At 37.0% G+C, this 19,017-nt stretch overlaps 1 protein-coding gene across 4 annotated transcripts in view; it reads left to right on the top strand.

Annotated features, from left to right (window-relative positions):
- The window catches only part of ANKRD42 (ankyrin repeat domain 42), a 179,479-nt gene that overhangs the window by 4,705 nt on the left and 155,757 nt on the right, over nucleotides 1–19,017 (top strand). For all 4 annotated transcript variants that reach the window (XM_070623976.1, XM_070623978.1, XM_070623977.1 and 1 more), the window contains exons 3-7: nucleotides 7,192–7,311; nucleotides 8,389–8,524; nucleotides 12,604–12,804; nucleotides 13,965–14,090; nucleotides 18,778–18,883. In XM_070623976.1, coding sequence (XP_070480077.1) covers nucleotides 7,192–7,311; nucleotides 8,389–8,524; nucleotides 12,604–12,804; nucleotides 13,965–14,090; nucleotides 18,778–18,883 — 689 coding nt within the window. The remainder of the gene's footprint in view (nucleotides 1–7,191; nucleotides 7,312–8,388; nucleotides 8,525–12,603; nucleotides 12,805–13,964; nucleotides 14,091–18,777; nucleotides 18,884–19,017) is intronic.

Here is a 19,017-nt window from a genome sequence, read left to right as displayed (position 1 = left end):
TCTGGTGGTAGATGCTGGCTGTTGGCTGCCACCTTAATTCCTCTCTGTGTGGGCCTTTTTGTGAGGTCTCCATCTGGGCTAGTTTGTGCTTCCTCACAATGTTGTGGGTGCGTTCCAAAGGCAGACATAGAGGGTGACATAGGGGATAACATAATACCTAGCTCTATCAAATCCTAACATTTTTGCTATAGTTGCTTTAGATTTTCAGAAAAGAAATGGAGTATTACGTATACAGTTGAAGTCCCTGAGCACTTCTCTCAGGTACCATTCTTCTCCTTCAACTCTAGAAACTCTAGAGATAACTATTACCCTGAATTTGGGGTTTATTATTCCCATCTATGTTTTATGCTGTTATTACATATGGTTATATCATTGTTCTTAGTGAGATTTTTATATAAATGACATCATCTTATGTGTATCATTCTACAGCTTGTTGGTTTTTTCTTTTTGTTCAACAATGTGTTTTTGGCTTTTAACTGTGTGGTTACATATAGTAGTACTCTAGTTGATTTCTTTCACCCACGTTGTAATAGTCTATTCTTAGACTAATATCAGAATTTATCCATTTTTTGATTGGTGAATATTTAGTTGCTTTCAGTTTTTAGCCAGTACATCAGTGCTTAGTGAATACTTTTATGCAGAGCTTCTTATTCTTGGACCACGTACAAAGCCACCTGGAATTTTTCTCATGATTCAAGGTTGTGTGTGGGGAGCTTGTTTCAGCTACTATATTTCCCCAGCCTGTTGGCTGCAGTAGATCTGTTCACTGTGCAGTCTCCTATTTTTTTCCCCTGCTGCACAAACAGAGACTGCTTTCTATGAATATGCCTTCTCTGTGATTCCTTGTTTGTTTGGGCTTCTCTCCTCCTTGGAACCAAATTTGGTCCAGAGAATCTCTCTCCACCAGATGGTGTGCCCAACTTAAACTGCTATAAACTTTCACTTTGGTCGTTTAGTGGCTTCCCCTTACCTGGGAGAAATGTGTCTTGGATGAGTCTTTCTGCACTTGCAGCCCTGGATGGGTATTTTCTCTGCTGGTTCCTCCCGCATCCCTGTTAGATCTATACTTTGGCAGCTTTCCCATCTGTTTTGTGGTTTGAGTTTCACATGTCTCTTAGTTTCATCAAAGATGGGGTTTTCTTCCTTTTTTTATTTTTCTTTTTTTTGTGATGATTTTGAAGAGAGGAGGAAATACTTCTTTTACTCTGCCATATTCAAATAGGATAGGACTTCTTGATATACCATTTATTTCATCTCTTTCCTGGTATCCTTTCAGCTCTCTGATTACTCTCACTTAGTCTTCTTTGGTTAACCTACCCTGCCTACTCTATAAATGTAGGTATTCTTTATGCTTCTGCCAATGGCCTTGCTTCTCTTACCTTATACACTCTCTTCAGGCAATCTTGTAGACTTCCTTGGCTTTCTCACTTTTACATAATAACTCACTGATTTGGTTTCTCTCCGGAATTCTGGCTTATGTATCAGGTGCTTGATCAACAGCTTATGCATATCTGATTAGAATCTCAAATTCAATTGCTCTGTAACTAAACCATTATTCTTTTCCTTCCCTTTCGTAGTTTTCCAGGCTAATGGCCTTTGAATCATTATTGAGTTGTCTCAGTTTTTTATAGAAGCAAAACACATTATAAACGTTTGTCTGGATGAAGGTGCACTTCATGGATGCACATTGATGCAGTGAGAACTGACCATTACGTCAGTTCATTCTGTTTCATCTTTGTCTTTTGCATTTGTGCTCTTCATCTGCATAGCCACTGCCTTAGATCATATTGATTTTCCTCTTTTGTGTCTCGTCCACCTTTAGTTCATATTCTGTATACAAAGTCACCACTCTAAAACTAAAATCTGCTATCGTTTACAAGCCTCCGTAAGTCCTTGCGGTGTCTTTCTACCCCCATAGGATAAAATTTAAGCTATTTAATATAGTAGACTTATCTCTCCAACCTCATCTCCCATGATACTTGTTTTATGCTGGAGTACTGGTGGAGTATTATCATTTCCCAAACTAGACTCCTGTTTCATATTATCATAGACTTTACACATGTTGTTTCATCTGCCTTGTCTCACCTCATTCCCTTTGTTACCTGGTTGAAATCCACGTCAGGCAGCACCTACTGGGTAAAGCCTTCTGTGTTTCTCCTCCCAATATCCCCCAACTAGCTACCTTCTCCTCAGTGCTACCTTTAAATCTTATACATATTTTTTCATTGTATTTATCATATTGAATTGTATTCTTTATTAGATTTTGAGCTATTGGGAGGTACCATTTTGGTCTTAGTCATCTTTTTCTTCCACAGCATCTAGCATAGTGTCTGGCATATTGGAGTTGCATTGTAGATTCTCAATAAATGTTTGTTGTATTGCTGAATTTGTTTAATTAAATTTAATTTATATTTTTAGTATGTATCACAGTGCATAGCAGATGTTCAGGAAACGCTTGTTGAATTTAACAGAAACAAATTAAACCAAAAGGTTTTGGTGCCTTTCTGCTTTCCCATTTAAAGATCATCTTATAATTCTCTACTTGAGTGCTGCATTAACTTCCTCACATTTTGTTATCTTTTCTGAAATTTCTTAGGACTTGTGGTGCTTGTATGTTGGTATTATGAAATAATCACTAAATTAGCAACTGGTGAAAACTATATTAGACTTCATTTTTTTCTTTTGTCAGATGAAATCAGCTATTGAACCCCTGTAGTGAACTTTTTATTTCAGATATACTTTTTACCTCCAGAATTTTCATTTGGTTCTCTTAAAAATAATTTCTGTTTCTTTGTCTTTATTTTCTATTTGGTGAATCATTGTTATCATACTTTCCTTTAACTCTTTAAACACAAATTCTTTAAAAAAAAAATAGTTTCTTTTAGTTCTCTGAAGCTATTGATGATAGCTGCTTTGAAGTCTTGCTAAGTCCAACATCTGAGCCCTCCTAGGGATAGTTTCTGTTGATTGCCCTTTTTCTTTATATGGGTTATACATTCTTGGTTTTGTATGTCTCATAATTTTTTAGTTTGGACACTTGGAAAACTGGACATTTTAGATTCTATATTGTAGCGACTCGGGAGTCTGATCCTCCTTGCCTCACCACTGCCCAGGGGTGATTGTTGCTGGGTGTTTGTTTGTTTGTTGACTTGCCTGGACTGATTGTGTGGAGTCTGTTTCCCTCACAGCATGTGACCACTGCTCAGTGGTTTTTTTCCTTCTAATTCTTGTTTTTATTTTTAATTCTGGCTTCCTAGGGATCACCCCTGGGTCAGCATAACTTAGTGATCAGCCAGTGATTTATCAGAGCATGTGCTTAAATACCTTGAGCCAGTAAGGATTTCATCTTTTGCTAGTGGGTCTGTGTGTGGCTTGGGAATGTTTTCAAAGTCCAAGCAGTTTAAAAATCAGCCTGATAACAAATGATATGGCTGTGACTCATGTGACAGTGTGTTTTAATGATATAATCGATTCTTTTAAAAAGAAAGAAACTTCTTGAAGATGGAGTCTACAGACTTGAACCTATTAAGACAGTAATGCCATAGGTGGCACACACTTCTAAGTATACTGTCTTGTATTGAGACTTAGGTTAATTAAAAAAAATCTTAAATGAAGGTGCATTTAACTCCCACCCCCTCCCTTTTTTAAATATAAACCACTTATTATTTTAGAGAGTATCATCAGAATAACAATGTTTGCTTTGATACAGAAGCTTCTGGAACCATTAAAAAAATCTATGGCAGAGGTTGCAGACTGGCAGCCCTTGAGTGACTTTGGCTCACAGATGTGTTTTATTTGGCTTGCACAGTATTCGTCAGACATAAGATTTGGATCAGCATTTTACTCATAGCAACAACTGGCTGGGAGTGAGTAGCATCTGCACCTTATGGACAAGGAATGTGGTCTTCAGTTTGCCACAGTTCCCACTGTTCGCTGTTGTTTACCAACAGTAAGGCCAAATGTTGGTTACTGTATCACTGTGCTTGTGCTTTTGTTTTTCTTACACCTGGCCCCCTCATTCACTTAGTATGCTCCTCAGGCTGCATTGAGTATTTCATGGTGATAGACTAAAGATAAAAGATAAAAATGTTTAAAACATTTGCCTTATTACTTGTTAACATGGTTATTGTCTGTATTTAGTGTCTTCATTGGCTCCTCTGGCATGGAGCTGACATTGCACAAGCAACTACAAGAGGTTGGACAGCAGCTCACATAGCTGCAATCAGAGGTCAGGATGCTTGTATGCAGGTACTAATAACTTCATTTACTTTTTAAAAATTCAATAAGTTTAATTACGTTAGCATAGTTCTGTTAGGATATTGCTTTTATTTTAATAATTTGAATTCACAGATTTACTTCTGTGTTGTAAACAACAACTTACTGGATTTCATGACTTAGATATTTTGGTATCAACTATCTGCTTAATCAGATGGTGTAAGACAAGAGATCCTTTTATCTCTGAAGTAGTTGGCTATCTTTTGGGTTGTTTTAAGGGCTGTCACAGTCATGCCCAGATTATCTGCTTTATAGCTTGCCATGCCTAAAATTCCTTATTTAATGTATTTCCTGGCCAGAGCAACACATTAAGATGTGGCAGGATCTAGTTTATTAGAGCAACTAGATTTAATCAGCATATTGAAATAGACTGGAATTTGGATGAATACAAAATTGTATAAGCAAACAGTCCCTGCCTGCAAGAAGTCTGAGATTCTGTTTGGAGTCATAGGAGCTTTGCTCAGTGAGTTATAAAACAATACGAAGCACAGTCTGTGATTAGGGTTCTAATGAAAAGTATAGATGAGAAGAATTGTAGAACTTAGGAGGAGATAGAGGGATCATAAATGGAGGAAATAAAACTTCAGCCAAGCCTAAAAGAGTGGGATTATTTCAAAGAGGTAAGAGGTGAAGAAGCATTGTAGGTAGGGACTATGTCAGGAAGAAATAAAAATAATGATTATCATTTATTGGACATTTTTTATGTGTCAGTCACAGTCTGCCATGCATCACCTCATTTAATGTAACAATCTTTTGAGTTCCTCTTTTTATAGATTAGGAAACAGATTCAGAAAGTTAAGTACTTGCCTAAGTAAGTGACAAAGGCAGGATTTGAACCTAGACCTGTCCTGTTAACCTCTGTGCTGTGATCCTGTGTGAAGTCCAAGTTAGGAAAATGAGCCGTGTTCGGGGAATGTACTATTATATGAGTTTGACTGAGTGTAGATAGTTTGTTGTGTGGCCTATTACAAACTTAAGTTTGGATAATCTAGATTTGTAAAATATTTTAGAAGTAGAATAAAGATTTTGGATTCATTTGCTAGGAAAGAGAGTTTTTATACATGTACTACATTTATATATTTATATATGTATATACATACACATGGACATTAACAGGAGAATGAGGTAATGAAAGCAGTATTTCAGGAAATTATTCTAACGAGATGTATCCAGGATTACCTAGGATGAAGAGAGAGTGTGGAGGCAAGAAGATCAGTTGAAGACTTTTGGTGTAATCACTAACCCTAGAGGGTGAAAGTAGGTGTTGGCAGTGGGAAAGAAAGGAGATGATTTAAGACATCTTGAGAAGGCGGCATTGACAGACTATAGTGAGAATTTAAAGTTTCCGGTCAGAATGACATAATTATGACAGTGTAGATAGGGGAATCTGAAAGGCAGGAGAGATTTGGGAGGAAAGATACTGGGTTCAGTGTGGCGTATTTTGAGTGTAAGGTGCCTATAGATCATTCAGGTGCAGAAAGCCCAGGCAGTTGAAAAGGGGGCTGAAGACAAAAATTTCAGGAGTAATAAAGTATAGAAAAGAGTGTAGAGTATGGAGGATTGAAGGTTGAAGCTGTTGCTAGTACGCATGGGAAGAAGCAGAGAAATGAGTAAAGAATTCAGAGGAGGAAGTCAGAGAGATGGGAGAGCCAGGGTCTGTTAGGGCTGTGCAAATGAAGGGAGAGGTTTAAGAAGTTAGGCCGGGTATCAGCTACAGGATAACACTAAGGGGAATAAGCTTAAGGAAATGCCATTGAACTTGAGAGCTCACTGTAGGGTGAGTTTGGCTGTATTTCTGTACAGTGGTAGGAATGGCACCCAGTTTGCAGGTGGATTTGAAATTGAGGCACTGAGAAGTAAGCAGTGGAAAGGAAGGAGAAAATACTATAGTAACTTTAGGGGACGTCAGGGTCAAATGAACTTTACTTGATGCTTTCCTTCCTTCAGGTGTTAGTTCAAACCATTCCCTTTGCCTTGAGTGTCCTTCTCTTCGTCAGAGTGATCTCTTCCTTCTCTGAGCTGTTGAGGTGTTTTTGGGTACTGTACTGTGTAGTTTGCTTATCAAGGACTGCTTTGCACAGTTGATTATCTTTGTCTCTACATCTGTTCTAATTTCCTAAGTTGATATGTCTTCATATTCTTTGTAGTGACTTTTAAAACACAGTAAGCACTCAATATATCACAGTACTCAATTGTGATCATTACTGACTGGTTTGTTAATGGGAGTCAGACAAATCATGACTATTTTTCCTAAAACTCTTGTTGGGCTTATGACTGAGTGAAACTTTTGATGAGATACTGGCAAATGTAGGCTGGTTAAAAAAGAAAAAAGACTGAGGGAGAAAAAACTGAAAATATTAACTAATAATTCCTTTAAACTAATTACTCTGTATATTAATTATTTTATGTATTTTATGTATCTGTGTATATGATATAACCCATTTAGAGAAACCGGGCCAATTATAAATTCAGGTGGAATCTCCTCAGATGCAGTGAGAAGTCTGATTTGGAACTTAGAACTAGTTACTTTAATAATGAAATCCTTTTGTTGTATTCAAAATCCAGTTAATAGAAGATTCTGCTTTTGAAATAGTGGAAGTTTAAATTTCAGTTTTATTAGCTTAGCACTAAAGTATTTAACTTAGTAGTTACTAATTAATGCTCATGAAAACTGTCTTGTAAATCATATGGACATGCTCAAATCAGAATGTGAAATCAGGTATTATAAGTGTCTCCTAGGCAATGTGAAAAAGACTTCAAGCATTTTCTTAGGATTAGCTAAGAATTTCTCACCCTTTGCCTGTGGCACATATGTAAGAACATATATAATAATTTAGCGATAGGTTAATAAATTACTTGCCTTCCAATAATCTGTGTCTGCATTCATGTAAATTATTCTTATTTCTCTCCTTTTAGGCTCTTATAATCAATGGAGCAAATCTGGCAGCTCAAGATGATCGGGGATGCACCCCTTTGCACCTTGCTGCAACACACGGACATTCTTTCACTTTACAAATAATGCTCCGAAGTGGAGTGGTGAGAGATTCCTGTTAATATGTGAGAATGTGTGATCATGTAGATGGAATAGCATTTGGTAGTCTGGTTATCTCTTCCTGACTTTTAAAATGCCTTCTATGACTTTGAGGAAGTAATTTGATTTCTCTCTTTCACTTTTCCATCTTTAAACATGGGAGCAATAATTTAGATAAATCTTCAAAAAAAGCAGTTTATTAGTACAAAGTATTTCAGAGGCTGTGGGTTCTTCACATCCGTTCAGAGTTTAACTGGGAAGATTCTGAATCTTCCAGACACATCTTAACCAGCTATTGTAAATCTTTCTGAATTTCTGTGTGTTTACCTGTGTCTTTCTTTTGTGATTCCTATTTCATGCACTAATTTAGAAAGAGATTTATATATCCAGAAATTTCATTTATTGTGATATTTATTTTTAATATTACCCAGTAGTTGTAAAAAATAACTTCTTAAAAGAACTACCTCTATTGAAGACATCATTTTGAGAGTTGGTGTTTCTATAATTAGAGAAAAGGTACAAAAGCCTATTAAATGTTTTTTCATTAACTCTTCATTTATGCTTTCAAGGATATAGTTTGATCATTTGAATTCCATCTCTTTCATTTTGTTGATCAGAAACCTGTGACCAGTAAAATAACTAGTTAAGTTCCTTTTTAAATGCTATTTTTATGTGACTGGTTTGTGTTCTTTTAAAAAAGACTGTTTTATTAAACTTCATTCATATCTTATTAGCTTGTATGTTCAAACCAGTGTGGCGCAGCGGTTAAGTGCGCACATTCCACTTCAGCGGCCCAGGGTTCGCCAGTTCGGATCCTGGGTGCGGCCATGGCACTGTTTGGCAAGCCATGCTGTGGTAGGCGTCCCACACATAAAATGGAGGAAGATGGGCACAGATGTTAGCTCAGGGCCAGTCTTCCTCAGCAAAAAGAGGAGGATTGGCAGATGTTAGCTCAGGGCTAGTCTTCCTCAAAAAAAAAAAAAGAACAGCATCCAATTCTCATTTGCAGAATTAAGCTGGGAGACTTAGTGTTTCCCCTACAAAATGGAAAGAAACTGTGTCTTTGTGAATGTTACCTCTAGGATCCCAGTGTGACTGATAAGCGAGAATGGAAACCCGTACATTATGCAGCTTTTCATGGGCGGCTTGGCTGTTTGCAACTTCTAGTTAAATGGGGATGTGGTATAGAAGATGTGGACTACAATGGAAACCTTCCAGGTATTCACAAAAGCAAATATTTTGTTTTTCATTAATGTAAACTTTTAAAATGTTTGATTACGTTTAAGAAATTTAAACTGTCATCAGTCCAATAGTCCCCTCACAACACTAAAGTAGTAAATATGTTGACGGGAACGTTTTTTAATCTTATGTTAAGCCTATGTTATGTACTTGTCGTGTGATTGATTTTTTTTTCTAGAACCATATGAGCAAAAGAGAAATTGAGAAGATTAAACTTGAATTTACTCTTCCTACCAGCTGTTTCCTTCATCTACTGTCTAGTGTTGTTATTTTTTAACTTTATGTATCTCTGTGTGATAGACTACTTTTTAAAAAAAAATAGTATAAATATTGGACACTAGTGTATTTGAGTTAATTTTTTAACTGCAGTTGTCTAGTCTGCAATCAACTAGCCAGTTGAAACCTATCCTCTAAACATCCTGTCTTCTTCTAAGAGGTGCTATAGAAGCTCAGAAGAGGGATAGATCACAGTGAGATTGGGATGAGGGTTACTGAAAATAATACTTGAATTATGTTTTAAAGGAATCATAAGCAGCAAACAAACAAAGGGGAAGTCCAGGTAGAATGATATGAACAGGTTTGATCAAATCACTTTGGTGCTTAAAAACTCCCTGGATCGATGTGGAACTCTGATTCTGTAGCTCGGCATGCTGGGCCTTCATAATTTGGCTCTTGCCTGCCTCCCTGGCCTCATCTTCCATCCCTTTACACTACTATCTGGGATCGTTTTTGCTTCTTTCTGAAGTACATCCTTTAGTGTTCATTTAGTGAAGGTCTGTTGGTATGAACTCTCTCAATTTTTGTCTTTCTGGAAATGACTATTGTGCTCTCATTCTTTTTTTTTTTTTAAGTTTTTAAATGGAAGTATAACATGCATACAGAAAAGTGCCCAATTCAAATGCACAGCTCATTTAATTTTTGCAGATGAATATTTCTCTGTAACCATTAGCCAGATTAGGAAATAGAATAGTCTCCTTCATGTCCTCTTTCTGGTTACTACCAACCTCCAAAGTTAATCACTACTTTGACTTTTAACATAAAAATTAGTATTTTTCTCTTTCTGACCTCTATAGAATAAAATAATACACTGGTATTCTTTTGTGTCTGGCTTCTTTTGATTTTCCAAATGGTTGTTACCAATTTATACACCCACAAGCAGTGCTTAAGACTTTCAGTTGCGCCACTTTCTCATTAACACTTGATATTATTAGTTTAGTTTTATTCATTCTTTTGGATGTATAGTAATATCTCGTTGTGGTTTTAATTTATATTTTCCATGATGGCTAAAGGTGTCAAAACACCATTTAGTATGTTTAATGGCCATTTGGTTATTTTCTTTGTGCAGTACCAGTTCAAATCTTTTGCCTACTTTTTGAGTTGTCTTTTTTTAGATTGAGTTGTAAGATTTCTGTATATGTTTTAGATGCAAGCTCTTTGTCACTTACATGTGTTGCAAATATCTTTTCTATTTAAATATCTTTTCCATTCAATGGCTTGCCTTTTCATTCTTTTTAAGATATCTTTTGAAGAATGGAAGTTTTAATTTTAATGTAGTCCAGTTAAATAAGCTCTTCCTTTATGGTTATTGCTTTCTGAATCCTGTTAAAAAAAATCTTTCCCTACTCTCTGGTCATGAAGACATCCTTTTATATTATCTTCTAGAAATTTTATTATTTTACTTTCACATTTAGATCTCCAACCCACCTGGAACTGACTTTTCTGTAATACAAGGTAGGGGGCAATTTCATTTCTATTTAGTTCTTTATTAAATAAGTCTGATAATTTTTGTGAATCTCATTACCTGCTCGTTAAAAAAAATCCAACTTTTATTTCTGTAAACATATATAATTATTTTTATAACCATGTGAAATATGTTTTTTAATAGTATAATGTAGAGGTTAAGAATAGAACCTCAGGATTAGACTGCTTGTGTTCAAACCTCTCTCTTAAAAAATTATTTATTCACCATTTATTTATTGAGCATCTACTATGTGTCAATCCCTCTTCTAGGTGCTGGGGATGTCACAGCAAATAAAACAGACAAAAATTTCTGCCTTCCTGTGGTGGTGAGCAGGGAGACAGACAATAATCAAATGAATGAGCAAAATATATATTAAATAGCGATATGTGTTTGGAGAAAATAGGAAAGGGGATTAGAGTGTTAGAGAGGATGAAGTTTAAAATAGGGCGGTCAGGGAAACCTTGGGGTTAGGTCAGGTGACAATTGGGTAAAGACTTGAAGGAGTTGAGGGAGCAAGTCTTATGGATAACCTGGGGGAAGAACATTTTAGGAAGAGCAAGGACAAACCTCCTGAGGCAGGGGTGTACCTGGTGTGTTTGAGTAACAGCAAGTCAGTGTGGTTGGAACAGAAGTGAGGGGGTGAGTGATAGATGATGAGAACAGTGAGGTAACAGGAGCCATTGGAGGATTTTGAGCACAGGAGTGACGTGATCTGACTATATTTAAAAACATCATTTTGGCTATTATTTTTGTAACAGATTGCAGTGAGGCTGTAGAAGAGGCAAGGGCAGAAATAGAGCAATTAGGAGCCTGATGCAATAATTTAGGCTACAATTGGGTTGGACCAGAGTAGAGACAGCAAAGATAGTGAGAAGAAATTGGGGTCTGTGTATATTTTAGAGATAGAACCAATAAGATTTGCCGATTGATTAGATGTGGAGAGTGACAGAAAGGGGAGTCAAGGATGTCTCCAGTATTTTTGGCCTGAACTACATGGAAAGGAGAGAGTTTCCATTAAGTGAGAATGGGAAAGACTACATAAGGAAAATGCGTGCGAGAAGGATAAGGAGTTTACTTTTTTGACAGGTTAAGTTAGAAATGCCTATAAGATGTGTACATGATGAGTGAGGAGTTAGAAGAGTCTTGAAGTTTCAGGGGGAGTGTTTTTTGTTTTGTTTTTTTGTTGAGGAACCTTGGCCCTGAACTAACATCTGTTGCCAATCCTCCTCTTTTTGTATGTGAGCCATTGCCAAAGCATGGCCACTGACAGATGAGTGTTGTAGGTCCACACCCGGCTGCTGAAGTGGAGCATGCCGAACTTAACCACTAGGCGACCGGGGCTGGCCCCAGGGGGAGTTTTTTAGTGGGAAGTTCAGCTGAGAAAATGTGGAGTGGCATGTGCCAGCCACTTATCTTTTGGCATTGTGACTTCTTGTTTCTCCTGGGCTATACTGGCCACTTGGGTACTGCCCTACTTCTCTAGAGTCAAGATTTGTGTATTGATCGGGCTATTTCCCAGTCACTTCTCAAAAAGTGTAAAGGCTCTCTTATTCTTTGTAATCATTATCTCTTAGCTTGTAATACCCCAGAACCATTCCTGTGTTTTGCAGATTTTGGGTTGTGGTTCTCCTTCAGTCTGATTCAATATATTTTCTTTCAGGGATTCCTTAACATTTCTTGTCGTTCATGATGTTCTTGTTTGTTTTTCTTGTCCTTTATGGCTTTTTAAAAAAAATACCTTTTCTATTATTTTCAAGGATTTAGAGTAGAAATAGTGAGGTAGTGTGTCTGCTTAGTCTGTAGTTTTGATCCAGTGTTCTTGTTTATAATAAAAATAATAAGTGTTTATGGAAAAGTGACAAAATACATAGTGATAAAAATAGCATTCATATTTGCATAGTGACTATTTTAGTTTATTCTACTTTTTTTCAAAATATTGAGATAAATTTATCTTATCTGTCATCTCTCTATCTTACATAGTGAGCATTTCTCATGTACTTATAAACTGCAAATTGGGGTTTCACTTTCCAGAAGATTTTCTGGGGCCTGCTCTTTGGTGACCCTCATGTAGCCTCTCTGTACTCACAGTAAGTGTAACCGTGCAAACATTTTGTCTGTTGCTTTGGCATGGCAGAAGGCTGACACATAGGGAGATGTAGGCGGAGAAAAGGTCTGTTCTGTTTGCTCAGAGTAAGTCCCTGTTAGGTAGGGCCGGGATGGTCCTCTCCCTATGAGGATTAGAGCCAATGTGTTACTTTTTTCCCCAGATATTTTATTGTTAATTTAAAAAATAAACTTTTTTCTCTCTCACTTTTAGTTCACTTAGCAGCCATGGAAGGCCACCTTCACTGTTTTAAATTCCTACTGAGTAGAATGAGCAGTGCAACACAAGCTTTAAAAGCCTTCAATGATAATGGAGAAAATGTGTCGGACCTGGCCCAGAGGTTCTTTAAGCAGAACATTTTACAGTTTATCCAAGGGGCTGAGTATGAAGGAAATGATCCAAAAGATCAGGAAAGTAAGTAATAAGCCTGAAATATTTTAGCATTTGATAAGCGGAATAAATGGAAAAGGAAAGAGAGAGATTTTAAGGCAAATGTTATATTAAAATATGTTATATATCATTGTCCACACATTCACCCAGATTCGTTTCTTTATTCAATATTTTAGGCAGTTTTAGCTTTTTAATTCAGATCTTTGATCTCCATCAAGTTAAATTTTAGATACTGAGTGAAATAAAGTGTTGTTTTAAAAATTTTTTGTTTTTTTATTTATAGCTGCTTGTCCTAGCACCATTTTTTTTGGAAAGACTTCCTTTTCCCCATTGGAATACCTTGGCAGCTTTGTCAAAAATCAGTTGCCTGTATATGTATGGGTGTATTTCTGGCCTCTGCATTCTGTCTTATTGATATATCTGTTTATTTGACAATACTACGCTGTCTTGATTGCTGTAGCTTTATAGTAAGACTTAGAATCAGGTGGTGTAAGTCTCCAACTTTGTTCTTTTTAAAATAATCTTGGGCTGTTCTGAGTTGTTTTCTTTCCATGTGAAAAATGAGAGTAGCTGCATCTCAGAGTTGTTAAGAGGATTAAATGAGGCAATCCTTACAAATGCTTACTGTTGTGCCTGATATTCAGTAGGGGCTCAGTATATGTAGTTATTATTGTTAAAAACATTTTATCAAGTATCTACTATGTGCTAGGCACTAGGTCAGGTACATTCACACATGTATGTGTATTTGTATATGTATACATACACACATATACTTTATCTGCTTCCAGTTTATTTTACTTTCTTTACTTTCTTGAAAATAGAGAGAGTGGTCTGTAAATGCAGTACTTAACACTAAGTGTGTCTTTATATAAAGGGTTGAAAATGGCCATCTCCTTGCCTTTTGTGGTGACATGAAGGAAAAGGGGAATATGGCTAAGAATAGTTCTGGTACAGTACTTCTCCTGGCATGTTTGAGGTCCTGAGGGGTGGAAAGCCTGCACAATTAATAATAATCTTATTTTATGATTCTCTTTTTATTACTTGTCATTGCATCAACTGAACTAATTCCAATATAACATTCTCATACTTAAGTTAATATTGGAACCTGAAATGTGTGACTGTTTAAGGCAGGGAAAAAGAATGAACTCATGTGTTTACTGAAATGCTGAATTTTTTATTCATAGCTTTAGCATTTCCAGGTCATGTTGCTGCCTTTAAGGGTGATTTGGAAATGCTTAAGAAATTAATAGAAGATGGAGTAATTAATATTAATGAACGTGATAATAATGGATCAACTCTTTTGCATAAAGGTAAGTTATGATTCCTGTTTCATTTTCAGTTCTAACACAATTGTTGTTGAGTTACTTATCTCTTAAAATAAGTATCCATCGGAAACACACGAAAATGTAAAACTTTTCCTGATACCCTACTACGTATCAGTCTACCTTGTATAGTAGACAGAATGCTTAATTTTTTGGGGGGGGGGGGGAGATTAGCCCTGAGCCAACTGCTGCCAATCCTCTTCTGAGGAAGACTGGCCCTGAGCTAACATCCATGCCCATCTTCCTCTACTTTATATGTGGGACGCCTGCCACAGCATGGCTTGACAAGTGGTGCCATGTCTGCACCCAGGGTCCCCACCGGTGAACCCAGGGCCGCCGAAGTGGAAAGTGCACACTTAACCGCTGCGCCACTGGGCCGGCCCCAAGAATGGTTAATTTTTAATTCAAGTGTGATATTACTTTTATGATGACAGGCATTCACACACTATCACATTTGAAGGTAATTCCAATAGAAATTTTCTTGTGACATTTTCGTGTTAGTTAAGATGTGAAATTCAGTGCTAGAGAAGTTTCTTAGGACTAACATTTTCTTTGGACTAAAAATTACCTATTAATTCATGCTAAAACAGGAACCATATCTCTTGAAAAAAGTATAGCAGAATTTCCTTCTTTAGACCTTTTAACTGCAAAAAATGGTTTTTTTTTAAAGATTTTTTTTCTTTCTTTTTTCCTTTTTCTCCCCAAAGCCCCCTGGTACATAGTTGTATATTCTTCGTTGTGGGTCCTTCTATTTGTAGCATGTGGGACGCTGCCTCAGTGTGGTTTGATGACCGCACCCAGGATTCGAACCAATGAAACACTGGGCCGCCTGCAGCGGAACACTTGAACTTAACCACTTGGCCACGGGGCCAGCCCCTGCAAAAAATGTTTCTACTTCCATAGAAATATCAGTGAACATTAGATTTGAGCACATTTTCAAGATGTCTACCACTTTTCTCTGTACTGTTCTTCTTTCTAGGTGGAATTCTAAAATATTGATCAATTTTTTTGTTTTTTAATTAGACATTGTCAAATTTTCAGTTTAGGTTTGGGACTATATACTCTAGGATTTATTCTTGCCAGTCTTCCTTTTGGTTATAAAATCAAAAGCCAACTCTTTAATGTACTGCACCTGAAATTTCCATTCTGCTTCATTTATTATATTATAAGTTTCTTCATAATCTGATGGCAGGTAATTCTTGTAAAAGTCTTAGAATGAAAAGACAGGAGGTTTGTTAATATGGTGGTATGTTTGAATTGGACTTGATTTCATAAATAACTTTTGGCAGTCCCAATCACAGATTATCTTCCTGTTGGTTAGGTTCTTAGCTTAATTATTAGTTTAATTCATAATGTATCTCAAGTATAGAATCTAAGTGCCATGTGGTGTGCCAACAGTTTTATAAGTGAGAAAATGTGAGTGGAGTGGGAAGAAGAGGTTTTTCCTATACATAGAGAGGTCACCACATTGGTAAACTCTCTACCCTAAACTTGGAGAATCTTGCTCTCTCTCTCTCTCTGCTGGCTGTTTAGGGGTTAAGCTCTTCACCATGGTATTTGTGAATGGGGAGGAGACTTTAAATGTGCATAAAGTATTTTTCTAAAAAATTTGGTGCCCTGGAGCAAAGCCCCGTTTCGTATCCTAGATACAACCAGTTTTTATTGCTAAAGTGTATGTGTAGTGTCATTTAGACATGGTAGCGAAAGAGAGATTCACTCATGGTGCTTAGAGTGCATCTTTGGGAGAATGATAAATTAAGTTTCATTGATGGCTGGTTTTCAGCCTTTCTCAGTATTTCTTCACCACTTGACTGAGATGGAATCAGGAATCTGGAAGAAGATTCTGGAGAGACTGATGTATTACAACAGAGTGTTTGGGATGCAGGTATTGTGAGAAGGTGGGAGAGTGAAAGTGAGGAGGAACCAGAAGCGTTTGTCCTTTGCCGCTTCTCTTCAGTCTGTCCAGTAAGGACTCTGGGGCCAGGGCTGGATCCACTGGTGTGGTGGAGGGGTGATAAGTGGCTACAGCTGAGGGAAGGGGCATTTTTATGTACATTAGGCTTCTCCTGGGGAACATCTGTGTGTTTAGATCATATCCAAATTGGGTAAATAAAAGTTCATGTCTCCTTATAATTTACTTCACTTTTCCCTCACTTGTCAATCTGTCTCTTTTCCTTTCATTTTAATTTTGATTCAGTAAATAAGCTACAATATCTATTATTGAGGCATTCTTCTTTGTCATTTAGTGATTGTTAAATCCCAGTGACTTCTCCTCTATTCATTTGCTCTTAAACCATAATTACTTTAAATCATTTCTTAAAAATTTCTAGCCACTGCATAGTTTTATCTTGTTCTCTTATAAAACATTGATAAAATTAATCAACCTATCCTAATCAATATACAATAATGATCTTGGGTAAAAATCCTTTTATCGTACAGTCGTGTGCCTCATAATGACATCTCAGTCAATAATGGACCACATATACAATGGTGGTCTCATAAGATCGGTACCATATAGCCTAGGTGTGTAGTAGGTATACCATTTAGGTTTGTGTAAGTGCACTCTGTGATGTTTTCACAACAATGAAATCGCCTAACGATGCATGTTAATGTGTATCTCAGAGTGTATCCCTGTCGTTAAGCAACGCATGACTGTATTTCATTGTAGGTAAATTACTTAGGCCTACCCCATGTAAACATTACCCATGTAATAAAATGGAAATGGTGGGTTAAACTCATTCTGTCTTATAAAACTCACCATTATCTGTGATTCATAAATGTGATTTTGTAACTCTTAAAGACAGAATATGTTGCTCTTTTTGCCTACAGTTGGGGTTATTTCTAAAGGTCTGGGAAATCCCCTAGTGTTCTTTGTTAGCTGGTTTTGAATTCACTTGGGAGAGAGAGAAACCCCAGGTCTTCAGGAGACAACTCTGAGTTTGGCAGATGGCTCTGAGTCAAGTAGAGAAGGGCAACACGAGAGTTCTTACAGACCTTTCGTAAGCTGGGCTCTAGGGCTGTAGTGATGGGGTCACTTTGTCGTTGGATCTGGCTTTGTGTCCTCTCCTCTCTGTTGCCAGTATTGGAGGTGGATTCACTTTTTAAGGTACCAAAGTCATACCAAAGTTCCTACTCTTTGATTCATTTTACAGAGGCATGTATATATTCAGCACCAAGATGTGCCCACACCATGCAGACAGTATGAGATCTTGTTAAGATATGAATACTGTTGGGGCCGGCCCCGTGGCCGAGTGGTTAAATTCATGCACTCTGCTTCGGTGGCCCGGGGTTTCGCCGGTTCGGATCCTGGGCACGGAAATGGCACTGCTCATTGGGCCATGCTGAGGTGGCGTGCCACATGCCACAACTAGAAGGACCTACAACTAAAAATATGCAACTATGTACTGGGGGGCTTTGGGGAGAAGAAGGAAAAATAAAAAGAAAAATCTTAAAAAAGATATGAGATACTGTTAAGGGATACATACTTATACTATGAACAACTAGAGATTTCTACAAGTTAGGATGTAATTAATGGTAAAAAGTATTTGGTTATTAAAATACAGACAATAGGAATTCAGGAATAGGAGTTGAGGAACAGAGGAAGTTGCTGAGGGTTAAATTATTGAGGAAGTCTTCATGGGAATTCAGAAATAATACCTTATGTTTATATGATACTCAAAGGGTGCAAAACTGTCATCACACTTAATCTTTATTGTAATTTTATGAAGCAGCAGTGTACTCTCCTTGTAAATATGAAATCATCTTTGTAAAAGATGGGGAAATTTAAGTCCAAAGGGATCAAGTTTCTTAACAGAGGTACATAGCTAGTAAGAGCAGAGACAAGATTTCATTCATTTTTTTCGTTCATTCATTCACACATCAACTCTATAGATATTTATTGAGGGTCTGTATGTGCCGGCCACTTGTTAAGTTCTGTTCTGACCTCTAGTCTCATGGTTTAGTAGACCTAAACTCAGATCTTTTAAGTCTACTAAGGTTTTTTCCCACAGTTTCCCCAAGTCTTGAGATGGACCTAGAAGGATGGGTAGGAGTTGGAGCACATAGTTGAGAGATGGGCATTAGGTGAGAAAACACATAAGCAGAGTAGTGGAGGTGAAAATTAACATTGAGTGCATGTGTTTTGAGGCCAAGATTTTGGAAAATGTGGTAAACAGTTTAGATAATCAACGAGGGGCCTGTAAATTTTGAGTTGTGAGGGTCACAGGAATAAGCTATAAGATGGTGAATGATTTTCGAAGTCGGTGTGGGTCCCTATGGCTGGATTGTGCTCACATTCTGGTCTGATACAAGATTGGTTAGGAGCTGTAGACAGATGAGCACTGGATGAGGATTAGAAAAACCTAGATTCTAGTTTCAAATCTCTTACTAGCTGTTTGATGTTAAATAACCCTTTTGAACTTCAACTTTTATATTTGTATAGAAAGTTTTCTGTATAGGGGCCGAGCACAGTAGATATTTGATTAATTGTTTGTCTAATGAGTGAATAAATGAAATAGGAACAATAACATCTGCCCAACCTACATTTGTTGGTTATTGCTAGGATCAGTACTTATGAAATTACTCTCTAATGGTACTGTCCAAAATTTCAGAAAATTGTTAGTAATAACAATAACTTTTTTGTGTATTTTCTGATTATTATTATTATTTTTTACAGCTGCTGGACAAGGCCACATAGAGTGTTTGCAGTGGATAATTAAAATGGGAGCAGACAGTAATATTACCAACAAAGCAGGAGAGAAACCTAGTGATGTGGCTAAGAGGTATCCCGGTCTGCTTTGCTCCTTTGTTTTGTTTTTGAAGTTTCGCATATACTCTCTTATACTCAGGAATCTCTGAAGATTTAATGGAATTATATGCTGATGCAATGACAATTTTCAAGCTGAATTGACATTTG

This window comes from Equus przewalskii, chromosome 6 (assembly GCF_037783145.1).
Source record: "Equus przewalskii isolate Varuska chromosome 6, EquPr2, whole genome shotgun sequence".
NCBI lineage: Eukaryota > Metazoa > Chordata > Mammalia > Perissodactyla > Equidae > Equus > Equus przewalskii.
This window is presented reverse-complemented; position numbering and strand designations above follow the sequence as displayed.